The 18,806-nt window shown below is 35.9% G+C and overlaps 1 protein-coding gene across 1 annotated transcript in view; it reads right to left on the bottom strand.

Moving 5' to 3' along the window:
* The window catches only part of NSUN7 (NOP2/Sun RNA methyltransferase family member 7), a 61,543-nt gene that overhangs the window by 22,014 nt on the left and 20,723 nt on the right, over positions 1-18,806 (bottom strand). Inside the window, exons 5-9 of the mRNA XM_036076937.2 lie at positions 12,487-12,639; positions 11,957-12,140; positions 10,623-10,833; positions 5,099-5,242; positions 1,026-1,127 (exon numbers count right to left, since the gene is read on the bottom strand). Of these exons, the coding sequence (XP_035932830.2) occupies positions 1,026-1,127; positions 5,099-5,242; positions 10,623-10,833; positions 11,957-12,140; positions 12,487-12,639 (794 nt within the window). The remainder of the gene's footprint in view (positions 1-1,025; positions 1,128-5,098; positions 5,243-10,622; positions 10,834-11,956; positions 12,141-12,486; positions 12,640-18,806) is intronic.

Genomic DNA, 18,806 nt, shown 5'->3' with positions numbered 1-18,806 from the left:
AGTTAAATCATATAGTATCTTTAGGAGGTGACAGTGCTATAGAGAAAAAGCAGGAATGGAGGGACAGTTTCAGGAGATGATATTGTAATTTTAAATAAAGTAATCAGAGAAAGCATCAAAAAATTACTTACCAACCTTCTAATCTTCCAACCAACTTATTTCATAGATCATTCATATATATGTATTTAGGTTCAAATTGATGTTTAGTAGCATCAACTAAAAGGGCAGACCTGCTCTGTGCTTTCCATTTGCCTTCTTTCTCATTTATGTTCTACCTTTATGTACTGAATTATCTATACCTGTATATTTATTTATCTTTGAGCCTTTGGAGATCAGGATTTATTCACACTCATATCCCTATCATCCAGCCTGACCCAGAGTATGCACTTGATAAACATGCACTGAATTAATAATAGTTTCTGTCATTTCTCAGAGACTTCTCAATTTTCCATTTCCATATCCATTTGAGGGCAATGCTCCTCAAAATCTAAATGGTACTCACACCTAAATGGAGTGATTGAAACAACAAAATAAATACCTAAAGAGCTTAGTTACTCAGAATTCAAATAAAAAAACTAGGCTTTATTTATAATTGCATTTCCCTATTCTCTATTTAGTGCTAAGAGACATAAGAGTTTGATTAAAATTTGGATTGCAGAATAGTTATTATGGGCAGGCACAATGACAACAGAAAAATTACATCAAATAAGAAGCCAAAGAAAGAAAGAAAGAAAACCAAACGGTTCCATAATGTAATGTATTACCTACCGTATGTGATTATTTTACATCAGCATCAAGAAACTATTCATTATGCTTGCTAACCTCTGCTACAAATGATAGCACGGCATCTATTTTTAAAAGACAGGCTGAATTGGTAAAAAGAAATATTTTGATATTGGAAGGCACTAATTTTGGAAAATTCACTTATGGTTCACATCTCATTGCCTGATTGTAATAGATGAATGAAGTATTAATGTTTCTAAGATTTACAACATATTTTAAGATTGCACTGATAATAAACTTACATTTCATTGCATGTGTTAGCTGTTCATACTGCTGTTGAGCAAGAATGTGAAGTTTATCTTCTGATGTGCCTCCTTGAGAGAAATCTTTAAGTAAACCTGTATCTAAAAGCAAATAAATCCTTTAAAATGTATCACTATTGGGTGCTTTTCATATATTGCTGTAATCACATAGTTTAATTTTTTAATCATTTTTCCTACTAATGAGAGTTTTCGTGGAAAAATATTTATTAAAATTACATAAATATTATAAAACGCTGAGTAAAAATTAAAAAACTAAATAAAGGTAATATTGTTTAGTTTTAATATTGTTTTTCTTTCTTCTCCAAGTTCTTATGAGATAGTCATCCTACCAGCCAACTAAGTCATTTAGGTACAGAGGAGAGAATGCTCTAAGTCTGGAGACTAATAGAGGAAAAGAAAGGAGAGATTTATTTCCAAGGCAGAAGCTGATGAGCTAGAGTCAGATATGAGTAGGAAAGAATACAAAAGGACAGTTAAAAACATTAACTTACCAAAAGAAATTTTGGAAGAAAAAAATTAAGTAAATGTATGTCTTCATAGATTAAGAAACAAATCAAGAAACTCTTAAAGTAACTTAATTTTCTTGAGATTAAGAATATATTGAATACTACTTTATATACATTATTTATCAACCCCCCCTTTCAAAAAATATTTTTTACTTATTTATTTGAGAGAGAGAGAGAGAGTGGGCATGAGCACAGGCAGGGGTGGTGGGGGGAGAGGGCCAGAGGGAGAGGGAGAAGCAGACTCCCGGCTGAGCAGGGAGCTCTACACGGGGCTTGATTCCAGGACCCTGATATCATGACCTGAGCCAAAGGCAGCCGCTTAACGGACTGAGCCACCCAGGCGCCCCTATGACCCCCTTTATTATCCCTTTTAACATTAAGAAAATTGTTCAGGGGCCCCCGGGTGGCTCAGTTGTTAAGTGTCTGCCTTCGGCTCAGGTCATGGCCCCAGGGTCCTGGGATCAAGACCCGCATCGGGCTCCCTGCTCCACAGGAAGCCTGCTTCTCCCTCTCCCACTCCCCCTGCTTGTGTTTGCTCTCTCGCTGTGTCTGTCTCTGTCAAATAAATAAATAAAATCTTAAAAAAAAAAAAAAAGAAAACTGTTCAAACATACATTAATCCACTTATCTAAGTCACATAGCTACTAGATGTAGAACCATGATTCTAGCTCAGAAATCTGACTAGAGAGTCCAAACTCCTAACTTCTGTTTATTCTACCTCTCAGTAACTCCCTGGAGTATGAGAGCCAATTATTTATGCCATATATTGGCTGTTCTCCATTCCAGTAATATCACTAAAGGTTAATTAAACTCCATTTCTTCCCACTAGTTTTACACTTCACATTTTTCTATCTCTATTCACCACTTTTTAAAGGACCATTTACATATTATTATTTAAAACCATGTCAATTTACCTCTTTCACCCCATTTTAAAATAATTCCAAGTTATTAGCAAAGAACAATTTCATATATTCCTCAATGGTTCTAATATTTTTCAATGTTAAAATGTTTTTCAAATTCATGATTTCTCCCTTCCACCTAATATCTAAGTCTTTTGGGTTCATCCTTACTAAGTTTATTACTAATATTTCTACCATAGGCACTAGGTCAGCAGTTCCTTATTTGCTCTGGCTGTTACCTCCTCAGAGGAAACCCTCCCTTTTTTCCAGGTTTGCCAAAGACCGCTTCTTGGCTTATCCTGATGCCTCTTGATCAAAGTTTTCAGAATGTTGCTAATACCTAGGAAATATTTTACTTTCTCCCTTTTCATCACTTGTTCCCTTTGGGCTTTCCCAGGCCCCCTCACCCCCAGCCTCTAGTTTATTTTTACCTATGGTTGGTTTTTCTCTGCATTCCCACTTCAAGATGGCCCAGAATAAGGCCAGAGTCTCTCGGCTGGAAGCTCTAAGTCTCTTGACTGCAATGTTTATTATAGCTGCTGCTATTTCTTCCCCTCTTTTCCCAGTGTCTACTAATTCTTATTTATTTCTCAGTTAATGTAGGAAGTTTCTCAGCTCGCCATTCTCCCATCTGAGTTGGTTTTTCTTCTGTTTTACTGTCACTGGGAAGAAATTTTCTATAGCAACTCAAAATTCCATGTGGAACAGTGTAAGCCCAGTTACACATTGTGTAGTATTGTGGAATGTGCTAACTCATCTGAATTTGAATCCCAACTTCTATTTACTAGCTACATGACCTTAGGCAACTTGTGAGATTTCTGAGTCTTGTTTTTTCCCCCTCTGTGAAATACAGTAATAAAAGAACACTATCCTCAAAAAGTAAATATTAAGTGATAGTGCATGTGTACCACCTAGAATATTGACTGGCACATAGTTGTGTGCAATGAATATTAGCTTCTTTTCCTGCATTTCTTTTTCTCATCTTTGATTCTCTCCTTGCTAGAAACAGAAAATAGGTACTCACTATATGTTGAATGTTGCTGAAATGTCTTCTTTATCTAATATTCCAGTTAATCTTATCTAACTAGGGCTTTCAATATGAACAGATTAGAGTAAGGAACCATTTCAGTTAATGCACAGCAATACACTCTGATTTAAAAAGTGGCTCACAGTGTCAACCTCAGAGTCAGAGCTGTTGTGTTTGAATCTGGGCCCTGACACTAGTCAAATGGCTCTGGGGAGCATCAACCTCTCTGAGCCTCAGATTCTGTACTCATAAAATGTAGAAAATAAGAGTTCATCATCTGTGGTTTTGCTTTCTGCAGTTTCAGTTACTGAAAATCAACCTCGGTCCCGGAAGCAGATGATCCTTTTTCTGACTAATCGGCAGACGTCAATAGTAACCTAACGCTACGTCACAGTACTTACATCACTCACCTTGCTCCATCTCATCACACAGACATTTTGTCATCTCACATCATCACGAGAAGGGTGAGTACAGTACAATAAGATATTTTCAAAGAGAAACCACATTTACATAACTTTTATTTCAGAATATTGTTATAATTGCTCCATTTGATTAGTTATTAATCTCTTACTGTGCCCGATTTATAAATTGAACTTTATCATAGGTGCATAGGTATGGGAAAAACATAGTATATGTAGGGTTCAGTATTACCCATGGTTTCAGGTATCCACTGGGGGTCTTGGAACGAATTTTCATAGATAATGGGAGACTACTGTAACTGATCCACTGAGTTCTTGTGAGGACTTGATAAAATAATCGAAGCAAAGTGCTTAGCTCACTGCCTTATATACAAGTGCTCAATAAATGGTAATGTTAAATAATATTTTATGATTTATTAAAGAAGCAAATAAAATATTCCTAGAATTAATATTTAATCTGAGGTATTCATATCAAAAAACATACATACTGGGGATTAAAGAAGTCTTGAGTTTGAAATAATGTGATGATTTAGTTAGGACCATTTTAGAACACAGTCTTAGAGTCTAGCTGATCTAAATTTGAATTCTAGCTCTGTTACTAACTAGAACCTGTGTGACCTTACAGAAATGAATTAATCTGAGTCTCAGTTTTTTCATCTATAAAGTGCTGATAAATTTTAATGCCTATATCTTGAGTTCTGGTATATACCAGACTAGCACACTGGCCAACATCTGTTCTGATGGCCTACATCATTCCAGTTATTAAATATTTTTAATATTCCCCTTGTGCATATCACAAAGGATTGCTATAAGGATTAAATGAGGCAATGAATGTAAAGTACTTTTTTTTTTTTTTAAGATTTTACTTTATTTATTTGAGAGAGAGAGAGTGTGTGCAAGCACGGAGAGGAGCAGAGGGAGAGAGACAGGGAGAGAAGCAGACTAGCACAGAGCCCAACGTGGGGCTCAATCTCAGGACCCTGAGATCATGACCTGAGCCAAAATCAAGAATCAGCCGCTTAACCAACTGAGCCACTCAGATGACCTGTAAAGTACTTTATATATTGTTAAGTGCTCTATACTTGGTAGCTATTCATTAATCAGATATATTTGATATGTCATTTTAATGATTTTAAATAATTTTATTTTTGAGATTATCAACAGGTTTCAATAATTTATAAATTAAAAAATTTTAAAGTACCTTCATGCTCATTTAGTATAAATTCTACTGGATTACTAACACCCAGTCCTGAACAACGAGGTAGCAGCAGAATCACTTTAACATTCTGTAATCTATGATCCTTTGGTTCAATGTTAAGAAATGTCTCATGAAGTATTTGAATATCTTGGAGAAAAAACAGAAAAATTAATGCAAAAATATTAATTAAAAATCTTAATATAGTATGTAATTAGATCGATTTATCATTTTTCATTTTTAAATCCTCAACAACACAAAAAGTCATCTCAACATAGTCAGAAAAGAGAGCTATTTTTCTCTGATAACTTCTTAAAGTTAATACATGAATTCTCTTTCTCCTTCACTTGAGAGAACAATTTTGAAATTTAAATACCTTCTACACAAAATATAATTTAATTTTTCATTGTGAACATCAGGTTCCTTCAAAACGGTGTGATGTAGTGGAGGGAAATGGTCTTTGGAGGCAGAAATACCCACGTGTGCTCCCAACTGCACTGTTTACTAGCTGTGTGACTTAATCTCTCTGAGCCTCCATTTCCTTACTCATAAAATGGGATAATAATGCCTACTTCATCTAATTGTGGTGAAGACTAAGATAAAGCAGTTTAGTATGGTGCCTAGTACATAGTAAATGCTCAGTATGGGTTATTTCCCTTTGCCATTTGTTATCCCCGTTTCTATTTTATCTTCTCCAGAGAAAAATGGGTGTCAATAGCATTTATGAGGCTGTCTAAAGTCCCTTAAGGAGCTTGTGATTTAGTTTAAGAAAGTCTGCCCTCCCTCAGAGTATAATGATCTGTGCCCCTATCTTCAGGCCACCCCTCCACTTCTGCAATGGCTCCCATTCCCTTCACCTGTTGAGGAGTCACCCCTGAAACTGCTCACCCACCCCCTTTCTCTTGTCTGATCACCTTGTTCGTCTTCCTATTCTGTCTGTTTTGAAATTGTTGTTGTTGTTTTTAATCAGTGGGCCTTTTCCTCTTTTCCCCTCTATTTTTAACTTTCTATCAGAAAAATTCAAACATATACAAAAACAGATGTAAAAATATAAGAATTCTCAAGTACCCATCATGGAGATTCAACAGTGAACCATTCCTGCCCACTTCTGTTTCATCTATATCTGTACCCATTTCCACCCCACCCATATTACTTTGAATCTATAAATATTTCACCATGTATCTCTAAAGATAAGAACTCCTTTAAAAATATAACCACACAAATTAAAAAATAATAACTCCTTATTATCATTGAATAAAAAAAAATAATGGCATCCAATCATGGCTTAAATTTCCCAGTAGTCTCACACATGTCAAAGATTTTTTACAGTTTGTTTGAATCTGGATTTTATATAAGATACATACATTGCAATTAGTTGATAAGCCTTATTTTAAATTTCTTTTTGATAGGTTCCCTTTCCATTTTTTCTTACAATTTATTTCCTAATGAAACATGGTTATTTGTACTACTAAGAGGTTTCCACAGTCTGGATTTCACTAATTGCTTCCCTAGAGTGTACTTTAACATGTTCTTGTCTTCTGTGCTTCCTATAACCTAGTAGTTGGATCTTAGGAAGCTTAATTAGATTCAGGCTCTTTTTTTTTCTTTCTTTCTTTCTTTTTTTTGGGGTGGAGAGGATAGAGAGGGAAGTAAAACTACTTCACAAGTCACGTCATATTCATCCATTAAGTTGCCTTTCTGTCACCAGCAAAGGGGTTGCAAAATAGTCACATTTTAATTCTGTCATCCCTTTTTCATTTATTAGTTGGAAGACTTCTAAAAGGAGAAACTTCCTTTCCTTTACTGCGTGGTTACCTACTAGTTCCTATTCTCTCTTGTTAAGTAGGTAAAAATTCAGATGGGTAATTGGAAGTAAAATGCTGGGTCACAGGGTAGGTACATATTCAATTTTTAGTGATTAATGCTAGTTTTCTAGAGTGGTGTACAAGTTTACAGTCCCACCAGCTGTGTTTGAGTATTCCCAAAGATCTCTACCTTGCCAGGACCTGGTACTGCCAGGCTTTTTTTTTTTTTTTAAGTAGGCTCCATGCCCAGCGTGGAGCCCAACACGGGGCTTGAACTCACAACCCTGAGATCAAGACCTGTGCTGAGATCAAGCGTCAGATGCTTAACCAACTGAGCCATTCAGGCGCCCCTGCCAATCTTTTAAATTTTAATCATTCTGTGGATGTGTGGTGATTTTAATCACATTTCCCTGATTAGTAATGGGATTGACTACTTTTACCTAAGTTTTTTTTGGCATCTGGATATCCTCTTTTGTGAAATGACTGGTCACGTCTCTTGCACATTTTCCAATTGGGTTGTCTGTCTATTTATTGTTAATTTGTAAGAATTCTTTATACACTGGATACAACTCTTCATCAGTTTATATGCTCCCTGTCTGCAGTTTGCGTTAGCACTCTCTTAATGTACAGAAGTTTTAAATTTTTTAAAAATTTACTATAGTCCAATTTATCAATATTTTCTTTTATGGTTAGTGCTTTGTGTGTCCTGTTTAAGAAATCCCAGTCACGGGACGCCTGGGTGGCTCAGTCAGTTGAGTGTCTGCCTTATGCTCGGGTCATGATCCCAGGGTCCTGGGATTGAGTCCCCCATCAGGCTCCCTGCTCAGCGGAGAGCCTGCTTCTGCCTGCTTCTCCCTCTGCTTGCCACTCCCCCTGTTTGTTCTCGTGCTCTCTGTCAAATAAATTTTTTAAAAAATCTTAAAAAAAAAAAAGAAAGAAATCCCAGTCATTAATAAATTCTAGGAGATTCTAGATTTGTGTTGATGGTGTGAAGTACAGATGCGTTTCACTTTTTCTAGCACCATTTACTGAAAAAAAAAACATCTCAGTACTCTGTAGTGTCGTGTGGATTGAACTGAATCCAAACAGATCAACTTGGAGAGAAAGGTCATCTTAATGACATTGAGTTTGTCAGTTCATAAACATGATCTATTCTTCGATTTACTTAGGTCTTCTGTCTTTCAATAATGGTCCATAGTATTATGAGGAGGTCTTACACATTTTTTATTAGATGTACTCCTAAATGTGTTATGGTTTTGGATACTATTGTAAAAGGTATCTGCTTCATTGTCAAACTTTCGATATTGGTACGCAGAAACTGGATTTGTATGCTGACCTTGTATCCAGCAACCTTGCAAAAATCATATGTGAAATCTATAGTTTAGTTATGTTTGAGATTATGTTATTAAGTACATCTTTCATAATGTTTCACTTTCCTGATGAACATGTTATATTTCTAGTAATGTTTCTTGACTTAAATCTACTTTGTCAATAGCTCTTTTGTTAGTATATATGATGTATATCTTTTTCTGTGCTTCTAAGTTTCTTTTATATCCTTCTATGTAAGGGGTCTCTCTTCTAAACAGCATATAGTTGATCTTAAAAATCTAATATTGGTATTCTTTGTCTTTTATTTCAAGTATTAGTTATGCATACTTAATGTGTTTACATATATATCTTTAAGTTTAATCTACCTATGTGCTTTCTATTTGTCTTATGTTTTCTATGTTAATATGGTATTCCAACTCCATATTCCATTTTCCACCCCTCCTAGCTATTAGTTAAACATTCTTTTATTATTTGTTTACTCACTGCCCCAGATATAACACACACCTCTACTTAATAATTTACTACTTTTACCATTTCTTGGACAAAGCAAAGATGATAAAACACATTAATTCCATTTCCTTCTCTCTAAATTATGTACCACTGTTGTAATTTAATTATATATAACATACATATTTTAACCCCACATTAGTTTATAATCCCATAAGACATTAGATAATTATTTAGTTTACCTATGTACTTACCTTTTCCATTTATTCCAGCATCTACAACTTTCTGTATGAGATAATATTCCTTCTACTCCAAAAATAACCTTTAGCATATCCTCCATTGTGTCTGCTGGTGACAAACTCTCAGATTTCCTTTGTCTAAGAATATCTTTATTTTATTTCAAAGGAAATTTCTGCTGAGTTTAGAAATCTACTTGGTAGTTTCTTTCTGCACTATGAAGATATTAGTTTTCTGGTTTCAGTTATATCTGTTGAAAAGTTAGTTTTTAGTTTTATTGCTATTCCATTAAAGGTAATATATATTATCACCCAGGCTGCTTTGTCTTTGGTTTTCAGCAGTTATGCCACAATGTACCTAATATGTTTTCTATATATTTATTCTTACTGGAGTTCATAGAGCTTCTTGAATCTGTGGCTTAATTGATTTCATCTATTTGAAAAATTCCCAGCCTTAATTTCAAATATTGTTTCTTCTCAATTCTTTTTCTCCTCTCTTTCTGTATTCCCAATCACAGCATATGGAAGATCACTGGATCACTGAGTCTCATGTGTGTTTTATGATCTTTTCCATATTATTAATCCTTCTGTCTCCCCTTGTTTCAGTCTGGATGTTCTCTTGTGGCTTTTCAGTTCACTTATTCTTTCCTTAGCTCTGTCTAACCTACTGTTAAATCTATCTATTTACTTCTTAATTTCACATGTTGTACTTTTTAGTTCTAGAATTTTCTTTTGACTTAAAAATATATAGTATCTAGTTCTCTGCTGAAATTCTACAACTTGACTTTAGTTTCTTCAGCATACTAATTATAGTTATCTTAAAGTCCACATCTGATATCTCTAGTGGACCATCTGTAGGTTTGCTCCTATTGTAATGTTTTTCTCTTTATATCAGTCCTATCTTTTCTTCTTGTTTGCCTTGTTTTGTTTTGTTTTGTTTTAATTGAGTGCCAGACATTGTATTTGAAAAAATTTAGGAGATAATATGAGACCTAGGATATGTAATTTTCTTCCAGAGAAAATTTACTTTTGCTTCTGATAGACATCTAAATCTGGCACTAATAATCCCAGATCACCTTAATCCAATTGGGAATGAGATGACTGGAATTTGGGCTTCAATTTATTAGACAACTGATAACTATCCAGCATATACTTCTTCTGTCTCCAAGTGAAATACTAGGTATTTACCAGTCTGCCTCTCCAGGTCAAGCTTTGAATTCTACTTTTTGTCTCCCTAACCCTGTGAACCTGTCAAAAGTTTTGCTTAGTTTTTCAGCCTTACTGAACCTATAATAAAATGTTATCTTTAGTTACAGCATGATCCAGTGAAAAATATTTTGAAAATAAGAAGCCTAAGGGATGTAGTTTCTAGTCCTAGATATTAACATTGTCAAGTACTCCTTTAGTTGTGTTCTTATTTATTAAAGGATGATAATTTCTACTACCTACTTTAACTAATTATTGTTTGAACTTCAAATTATACAGTAGCTAATGCCAAGCGATATACCACAGTGCCAATATATTCATTAATTTAAACTAGTTATTTAATCAGTATTAAACAATGAGAAGAGCCTGGTGTAATATGAATTAGTGAAGATTTTAAGACTAGAGTATATAGTTTTTATATTATAAAAAATAACAAATTCAAACATTTTTGACATTTCTAAATTTTGTAGAACATTAATCACCAAACCAAAAAATATTTATACATACTTTTACATCCCATTTTTGTAAAAAGGTTCTTCAGATCAGGATCCTTAGCTTGTGATTTTACTCCACACACAAATATTTTTGAGGTATTATTATTTGTTAAGATTGACATATGGGCAACTGTGTACCATGAACCTGTATTGACCATTAAGATATCATCATCCATATTTAATAAAGCCCTTACAGAATGGACAGCGAGACTTCGAGATTTGTCCTAGAAGATAATGATATGATTAGAATTTCAAATGGTTTGACTAGAAGCATGAACTGATTTCTTTTTGGTTAAGTAAAAAAAAAGTTCTTGGTAGAATTCCTGAGATACCTGATCCATTTGAGTTTAAAACATCTTAATATATGTTAGAAGACAAAATTAACAAAAATAACTGATAGAAACAGATTTAAAACAAAGACCTTAACTTTAGCCTAAATTATGAATCTTATCATTTAACTTTTATATAGTGATAAGACAATGTCAAAATCCCCAAAATGTGATTAATAGATTAGTGATGTCCTACTACAGCACTCATCTTACCCCTTTATAAAAACTCACTCATCAGCTACTGCCCTTCTTTCTTCCCCATTACACTCTCATTTAAATCACTGCTAATTCACAGATATTAAAAGTAAGATGGTTGACAAGCTTATTAAAGGGGGCTAGACAGATGGGTTTCTGCAGTTGATCTCAGGGCTCAATAGGGTATCACTACAAGATAAGGCCAAGAGAGTCTACCCAAGAATATGAAGGAGTAAACCTTAGAAGACCAAGGTAAATCTGAGGCAAGAATTGGAATCTAAGGACATAAAAATTAATATAACCTAATTTTTTGGACCGTTTATTTTTCATTCTATTGAAACCACATTATAGCTCCCATTCTCTTCCTGTAGCAATAACCATTATACACCTCTTACAAATCAAGGCTGTAAGACCATATTAAGGAGGTAATGGGAAAGTATTACATATTGCATTTTCAAATTCAGGACAGTACTAGCATCTTCCCCAGAAATAGAAGGTAGAAAAGGTACCATTGCACTTTTTTTGAATACTCCCTTGGAAGAGAAAAATACAGCCTTTCAGCTTCCAGCAGTATAAGTATCCCCATCTATAGAGTCTAGGAAGGAGAACGTGTTCTTTACAACTTCACATGGGACGAAGATGCTGAAGAACAATAGGAGCACTGATTGTAGGGGTATTAATTTTATTTAATAAAATAGTTGAAAATTAGGTTTTATAAATCTCCTTGATAATCTATATAAATATAATCAGTTTGTTAGGTTTTATTTTTAAGTGGATTCTTTAAGTAGGATTATTGAGAATCACAATGAAAGTAAATGTTTACCTGAAATATAAGTTTATATTCTTTGAAAAGATCTATATTTAGAAGATCATTTTTGAGATGAGATGGAAAAATTAAAACATCATAGCAATGTTGGTCCACAGCATAGACTTTATCATCAATATGCAATACAGATGTGACTTTATTATAGCCTTTTCTCTTCAAACTATAATAAACTTCTTCAGGGCTGTAAATATGCAATATTAGGTTGTAATTAAAAATATAATATATTGAAAATGCATTTAACACTAGCATCTTTTTCCTAAAATAAATATAAATATCACTGCATATATTGCATCTAATGGAACTTACAATTTTAGCCAACAAGTTAAAAGATAATTAAAGACAGAAAAGCTAACATATTTATGTAATTACCTTTGGTAATTTGGTGATAAGATCCTGAACTAAACTATGATTCCCCATCACTCCCCTAGATGTGCCCCACCCACCCATTAAAAAGATATTTCTTATCACATTATTTTGAAAGGCTAGCAAATTGATATATGAATAATGAATTTGATTAAAACTCCTACCTGATTTTACAAGTATTTATCCAAGCATAAAGTGGCAAAGTGGAGGCCCTTAGTTCCTGGTTCCTAACTGTTTCTGGAAGAATGTGGTAAATTGAAAGGGCATCATGTTTGATTCGACATCTTGCCAATGCTGCAGCCAATTTTGTCTTAAAACTAGAGATAGAAAATCCATTCTTGATGACTACTGCATTGAAGACAAGACTATCAATTTTCCACTAGAAAAATTCACAAATTAGATTTAGAATTCTAACAAACGTCTATAATTTTGCTTCAGATTTTCACAGTATAAAATATTTGAAAATAGAAATCCAATAATGCAGAGGAGCAACATGGCAGAGGAGTAGGAGACCTAAATTTCATCTGGTCCCAGGAATTCAGCTGGATAGGTATCAAACCATTCTGAACACCTATGAACTCAACAGGAGATTGAAGAAAAGAATAGCAGCAACTCTCTGAACAGAAAAGCGACCACTTTCTGGAAGGTAGGACGTGCAGAGAAGTGAATCCGAGGTGATATTCGGGAGGATAGACGACGGGGGAAGGGGCCTCCATCAGCCACTACCGGCAAGTGATAGAGCAGCAGAGCACAAAATCGGAACTTTTAGAAGTCAGCTCCACTGAGGGACATCACTCCAGTGGCTAAGCAGGGGGTGGAACCCTCACTAGGACAGTGTGGTCTCAGGACCCTCGGGGTCACAGAAAGACGGGGGGTGCCTGAGTGCAGCAGAGCTCCCAGGGATCAGAGCGGGGAAGCCGGCTGCAGAGACGGAGCCGAGGCACGGGCTCTCAGCTCGGGGTTGCCATAAACCGTGATCCGTGGCACAGTCGGGCCACTGCTCCTCCAGCAGGGACCCAACAAGTGGCAGGTCCGGAGAGACTCCCCTTCCTCCCCCGGATGAGCAGCGCGGGAGCACACCACAGGGATCTGCGGGGTTTGGAGACTCCACACGGGGCCGTGTGCCAGAGATAGAAACGTTCGGTCACAGGCCAGGTGAGCACAGAGTACGGCCGGAGACCGGGGAGATGGGAGTGACTGATTGCTTTTCTCTGGGGACTCACTGAGGAGTGGGGCCCCAAGTTCTTGGCTCTTCCAGGGCAGAGATTGGGTGGCCGCCATTTCACTCTCATCCTGCAAAGCTGTACGGAAAGCTTGCAGGGAACAAAAGCTCCTGAGAGCAAACCCGAGCAGATTACTTAGCCTGGCCCCTGGCAAGGGCGGGACAATTCTGCCTCCGGCAAAGACATGTGGGAACCACGGCAACAGACCCCTCCCCCAGAAGATCAGCAAGAACGGCCAGCCAAGACCAAGTTTACCGATCAATGAGAACAGCAGAACGCCAGCACTAGGGGAATACAGCACATAGAATTCATGGCTTTTTTCCCCATGATTCTTTAGCCTTTTGAAGTTAATTTTTTTAATTTTCTTTTTTTTCTTTTTCTATTTTTTTTGAATTTTTCTTTTTCCCTTTTTCGACCAACATCTTATCAATCCCTTTTTTAAAAATCTTTTTTATTTTTCATTTTTAGAGTCATATTCTATCCCTTCATTGTAGTCAACCTTATTTTTGGTATATATATAAGTTGTTCTCTCTTTAAAATTTTGGGATAGTTTCTTCTAACAGACCCAAATATACCTTAAATCTCTAGTGTATGGCATTGTTCTAGTTTCCTGCCTGATCACATTCTCTCCCTTTTTTTTTTCTTAATTTCTCTTCTTTCTTTTTTCAACCAACTTCTTATCTTATCCATTCCTTTTATAAAATCTTTTATAATTTTCATCTTTACAGTCATATTCCATCCCTTCATCGTATTTGCCCTTATTTTTGTACATATATAAGTTTTTCTTTCTTTAAAATTTTGGGAGGCAATTTCTTCTAACAGGCCAAAATATGCCCCAAATCTAGTATGTAGCACTGATCTATTCACCAGCCTGATCATATTTGATCATATTCTTTTTTCTTTTTCTTTTTCTTTTTTCTTTCTTTCCCTTTCTTTTCCCCCAGTTTCGGGGCTCTTCTGATTTGTTTAGTGTATATTTTTCTGGGGTCGTTGTTACCCTTTTAGCATTTTGTTCTCTCATTCATCTATTGTCCTCTGGACAAAATGACAAGACGGAAAAACTCACCTCAAAAAAAAAGAACAAGAGGCAGTACTGACTGCCAGGGACCTAATCAATATGGACATTAGTAAGATATCAAAACTAGAGTTCAGAATGACGATTATAAAGATACTAGCTGGGCTTGAAAAAAGCATGTAAGATACTAGAGAAACCCTTTTTGGAGAAATAAAAGAACTAAAATCTAACCAAGTTGAAATCAAAAGGCTATTAATGAGGTGCAATAAAAAATGGAGGCTCTAACTGCTAGGGTAAATGAGGCAGAAGAGAGAATTAGTGATATAGAAGACCAAATGATGGAGACTAAAGAAGCTGAGAAAAAGAGAGATAAACAACTACTGGATCATGAGGGCAGAATTCGAGAGATAAGTGATACCATAAGATGAAACAATATTAGAATAATTGGGATCCCAGAAGAAGAAGAAAGAGAGAGAGGGGCAGAAGGTATATTGGAGCAAATTATAGCAGAGAACTTCCTTAATTTTGGGAAGGAAACAGGCATCAAAATCCAGGAGGCACAGAGAACGCCCCTCAAAATCAATAAAAATAGGTCAACACCCCAACAGCTAATAGTAAAACTTAGAAATCTCAGAGACAAAGAGAAAATCCTGAAAGCAGCTCGGGACAAGAGATCCGTAACCTACAATGGTAGAAACATTAGATTGGCAACAGACCTATCCACAGAGACCTGGCAGGCCAGAAAGGACTGGCATGATATATTAAGGGCACTAAATGAGAAAAATATGCAGCCAAGAATACTATATCCAGCTAGGCTGTCATTGAAAATAGAAGGAGAGATAAACAGCTTCCAGGACAAACAAAAAATAAAAGAATTTGCAAACACCAAACCAGCCCTATGAGAAATACTGAAAGGGGTCCTCTAAGCAAAGAGAGAGCCTAAAAGTAACATAGACCAAAAAGGAACAGAGACAGTATACAGTAACAGTCACCTTACAGGCAGTACAATGGCACTAAATTCATATCTTTCAATAGTTACCCTGAATGTAAATGGGCTAAATGCCCCACTCAAAAGACACAGGGTATCAGATTGGATAAAAAAACAAGACCCATCGATATGATGCCTGCAAGAGACTCATTTTAGAACCAAAGACACCCCCAGATTGAAAGTGAGGGGGTGGAAAACCATGTACCATGCTAATGGACACCAAAAGAAAGCTGGGGTGGCAATCCTTATATCAGACAAATTAGATTTCAAACCAAAGACTATAATAAGAGATGAGGAAGGCCACTATATCATACTTAAAGGGTCTATCCAACAAGAAGATCTAACAATTATAAATATCTATGCCCCTAACATAGGAGCAGCCAATTATATAAGCCAATTAATAACAAAAGCAAAGAAACACATTGACAACAATACAATAATAGTGGGGGACTTTAACACCCCCCTCACTGAAATGGACAGATCATCTAAGCAAAAGATCAACAAGGAAATAAAGACTTTAAATGACACACTGGACCAAATGGACTTCACAGATATATCCAGAACATTCCATCCCAAAGCAACAGAATACACATTCTTCTCTAGTGCCCATGGAACATTCTCCAGAATAGATCACATCCTAGGTCACAAATCAGGTCTCAACCAGTACCAAAAGATTGGGATCACTCCCTGCATATTTTCGGACCACAATGCTTTGAAACTAGAACTCAATCACAAGAGGAAAGTCGGAAAGAACTCAAATACATGGACGCTAAAGAGCATACTACTAAAGAATGAATGGGTCAACCAGGAAATTAAAGAAGAATTAAAAAAAATTCATGGAAACAAATGAAAATGAAAACACAACTGTTCAAAATCTTTGTGATGCAGCAAAGGCGGTCCTAAGAGGAAAGTATATAGCAATACAAGCCTTTCTCAAGAAACAAGAAAGGTCTCAAATACACAACCTAACCCTACACGTAAAGGAGCGGGAGAAAGAACAGTAAATAAAGCCTAAACCCAACAGGAGAAGAGAAATAATAAAGATCAGAGCAGAAATCAATGAAATAGAAACCAAAAGAACAGAACAGATCAACGAAACTAGGAGCTGGTTCTTTCAAAGAATTAATAAGATTGATAAACCCCTGGCGAGACTTATCAAAAAGAAAAGAGAAATGACCCAAATAAATAAAATCATGAATGAAAGAGGAGAGATCACAACGAACACCAAAGACATACAAACAATTATAAGAGCATATTATGAGCAACTATACGCCAGCAAATTAGATAATCTGGAAGAAATGGATGCATTCCTAGGGATGTATAAACTACCAAAACTGAACCAGGAAGAAATAGAAAACCTGAACAGACCCATAACCACTAAGGAAATTGAAGCAGTAATCAAAAATCTCCCAACAAACAACAGCCCAGGGCCAGACGGCTTCCCAGGGGAATTCTACCAAACATTTAAAGAAGAATTAATACCTATTCTTCTGAAACTGTTCCAAAAAATAGAAATGGAAGGAAAACTTCCAAACTCATTTTATGAGGCCAGCATTACCTTGATCCCAAAACCAGACAAAGACCCCATCAAAAAGGAGAATTACAGACCAATATCCCTGATGAACATGGATGCAAAAATTCTCACCAAAATACTAGCCAATAGGATCCAACAGTACATTAAAAGGATTATTCACCACGACCAAGTGGGACTTATTCCTGGGTTCCAAGGTTGGTTCAACATCGCAAATCAATCAATGTGATACAATACATTAATAAAAGAGAGAACAAGAACCATATAATCCTCTCAATAGATGCAGAAAAAGCATTTGACAAAGTACAGCATCCTTTCTTGATCAAAACTCTTTAGAGTATAGGGATAGAGGGCACATACCTCAATATCATAAAAGCCATCTATGAAAAACCCACAGCGAATATCATTCTCAATGGGGAAAAACTGAGAGCTTCCCCCCTAAGGTCAGGAACACGGCAGGGATGTCCACTATCATCACTGCTATTCAACATAGTACTAGAAGTCCTAGCCACAGCAATCAGACAACAGAAAGAAATAAAAGGCATCTGAATCAGCAAAGAAGAAGTCAAACTCTCACTCTTTGCAGATGATATGATACTTCATGTGGAAAACCCAAAAAACTCCACCCCAAACTGCTAGAACTCATACAGGAATTCAGTAAAGTGGCAGGATATAAAATCAATGCAAGAAATCAGTTGCATTTCTATACACCAACAAGACAGACGAAAGAGAAATTAAGGAGTCGATCCCATTTACAATTGCATCCAAAACCATAAGATACCTAGGAATAAATCTAACCAAAGAGGCAAAGAATCTGTACTCAGAAAACTATAAAATATTCATGAAAGAAATTGAGGAAGACACAAAGAAATGGAAAAACGTTCCTGCTCATGGATTGGAAGAACAAATACTGTGAAAATGTCTATGCTACCTAGAGCAATCTACACATTTAATGCAATCCCTATCAAAATACCATCAACTTTTTTCAAAAAATGGAACAAATAATCCTAAAATTTGTATGGAACCAGAAGAGACCCCAAATAGCCAGAGGAATGTTGAAAAAAAAAAGCAAAACTGGTGGCATCACAATTCCGGACTTCAAGCTCTATTACAAAGCTGTCATCATCCAGACAGTATGGTACTGGCACAAAAACAGACATATCAATGGAACAGAATAGAAAACCCAGAAATGGACCCTTAACTCTATGGTCAACTAATCTTCGACAAAGCAGGAAAGAATGTCCAATGGAAAAAAGACAGTCTTGTCAACAAATGGTGTTGGGAAAATTGGACAGCCACATGCAGAAGAATGAAACTGGACCATTTCCTTACACCACACACAAAAATAGATTCAAAAATGGATGAAAGACCTAAATGTGAGACAGGAGTCCATCAAAATCCTAGAGGAGAACACAGGCAGCAACCTCTTCGACCTCAGCCGCAGCAACTTCTTCCTAGAAACATTGCCAAAGGCAAGGGAAGCAAGGGCAAAAATAAATTATTGGGACTTCATCAAGATAAAAAGCTTTTGCACAGCAAAGGAAACAGTCAACAAAACCAAAAGACAACTGACAGAATGGGAGAAGATATTTGCAAATGACATATCAGATAAAGGGCTAGTATCCAAAATCTATAAAGAACTTATCAAACTCAACACCCAAAGAACAAAGAATCCAATCAAGAAATGGGCAGAAAACATGAACAGACATTTTTCCAAAGAAGACATC

Source organism: Halichoerus grypus, chromosome 3 (genome assembly GCF_964656455.1).
Source record: "Halichoerus grypus chromosome 3, mHalGry1.hap1.1, whole genome shotgun sequence".
Classification (NCBI taxonomy): domain Eukaryota; kingdom Metazoa; phylum Chordata; class Mammalia; order Carnivora; family Phocidae; genus Halichoerus; species Halichoerus grypus.
The sequence above is the reverse complement of the archived record's forward strand: the minus strand, read 5'-3'. Positions and strand labels throughout refer to the sequence as shown.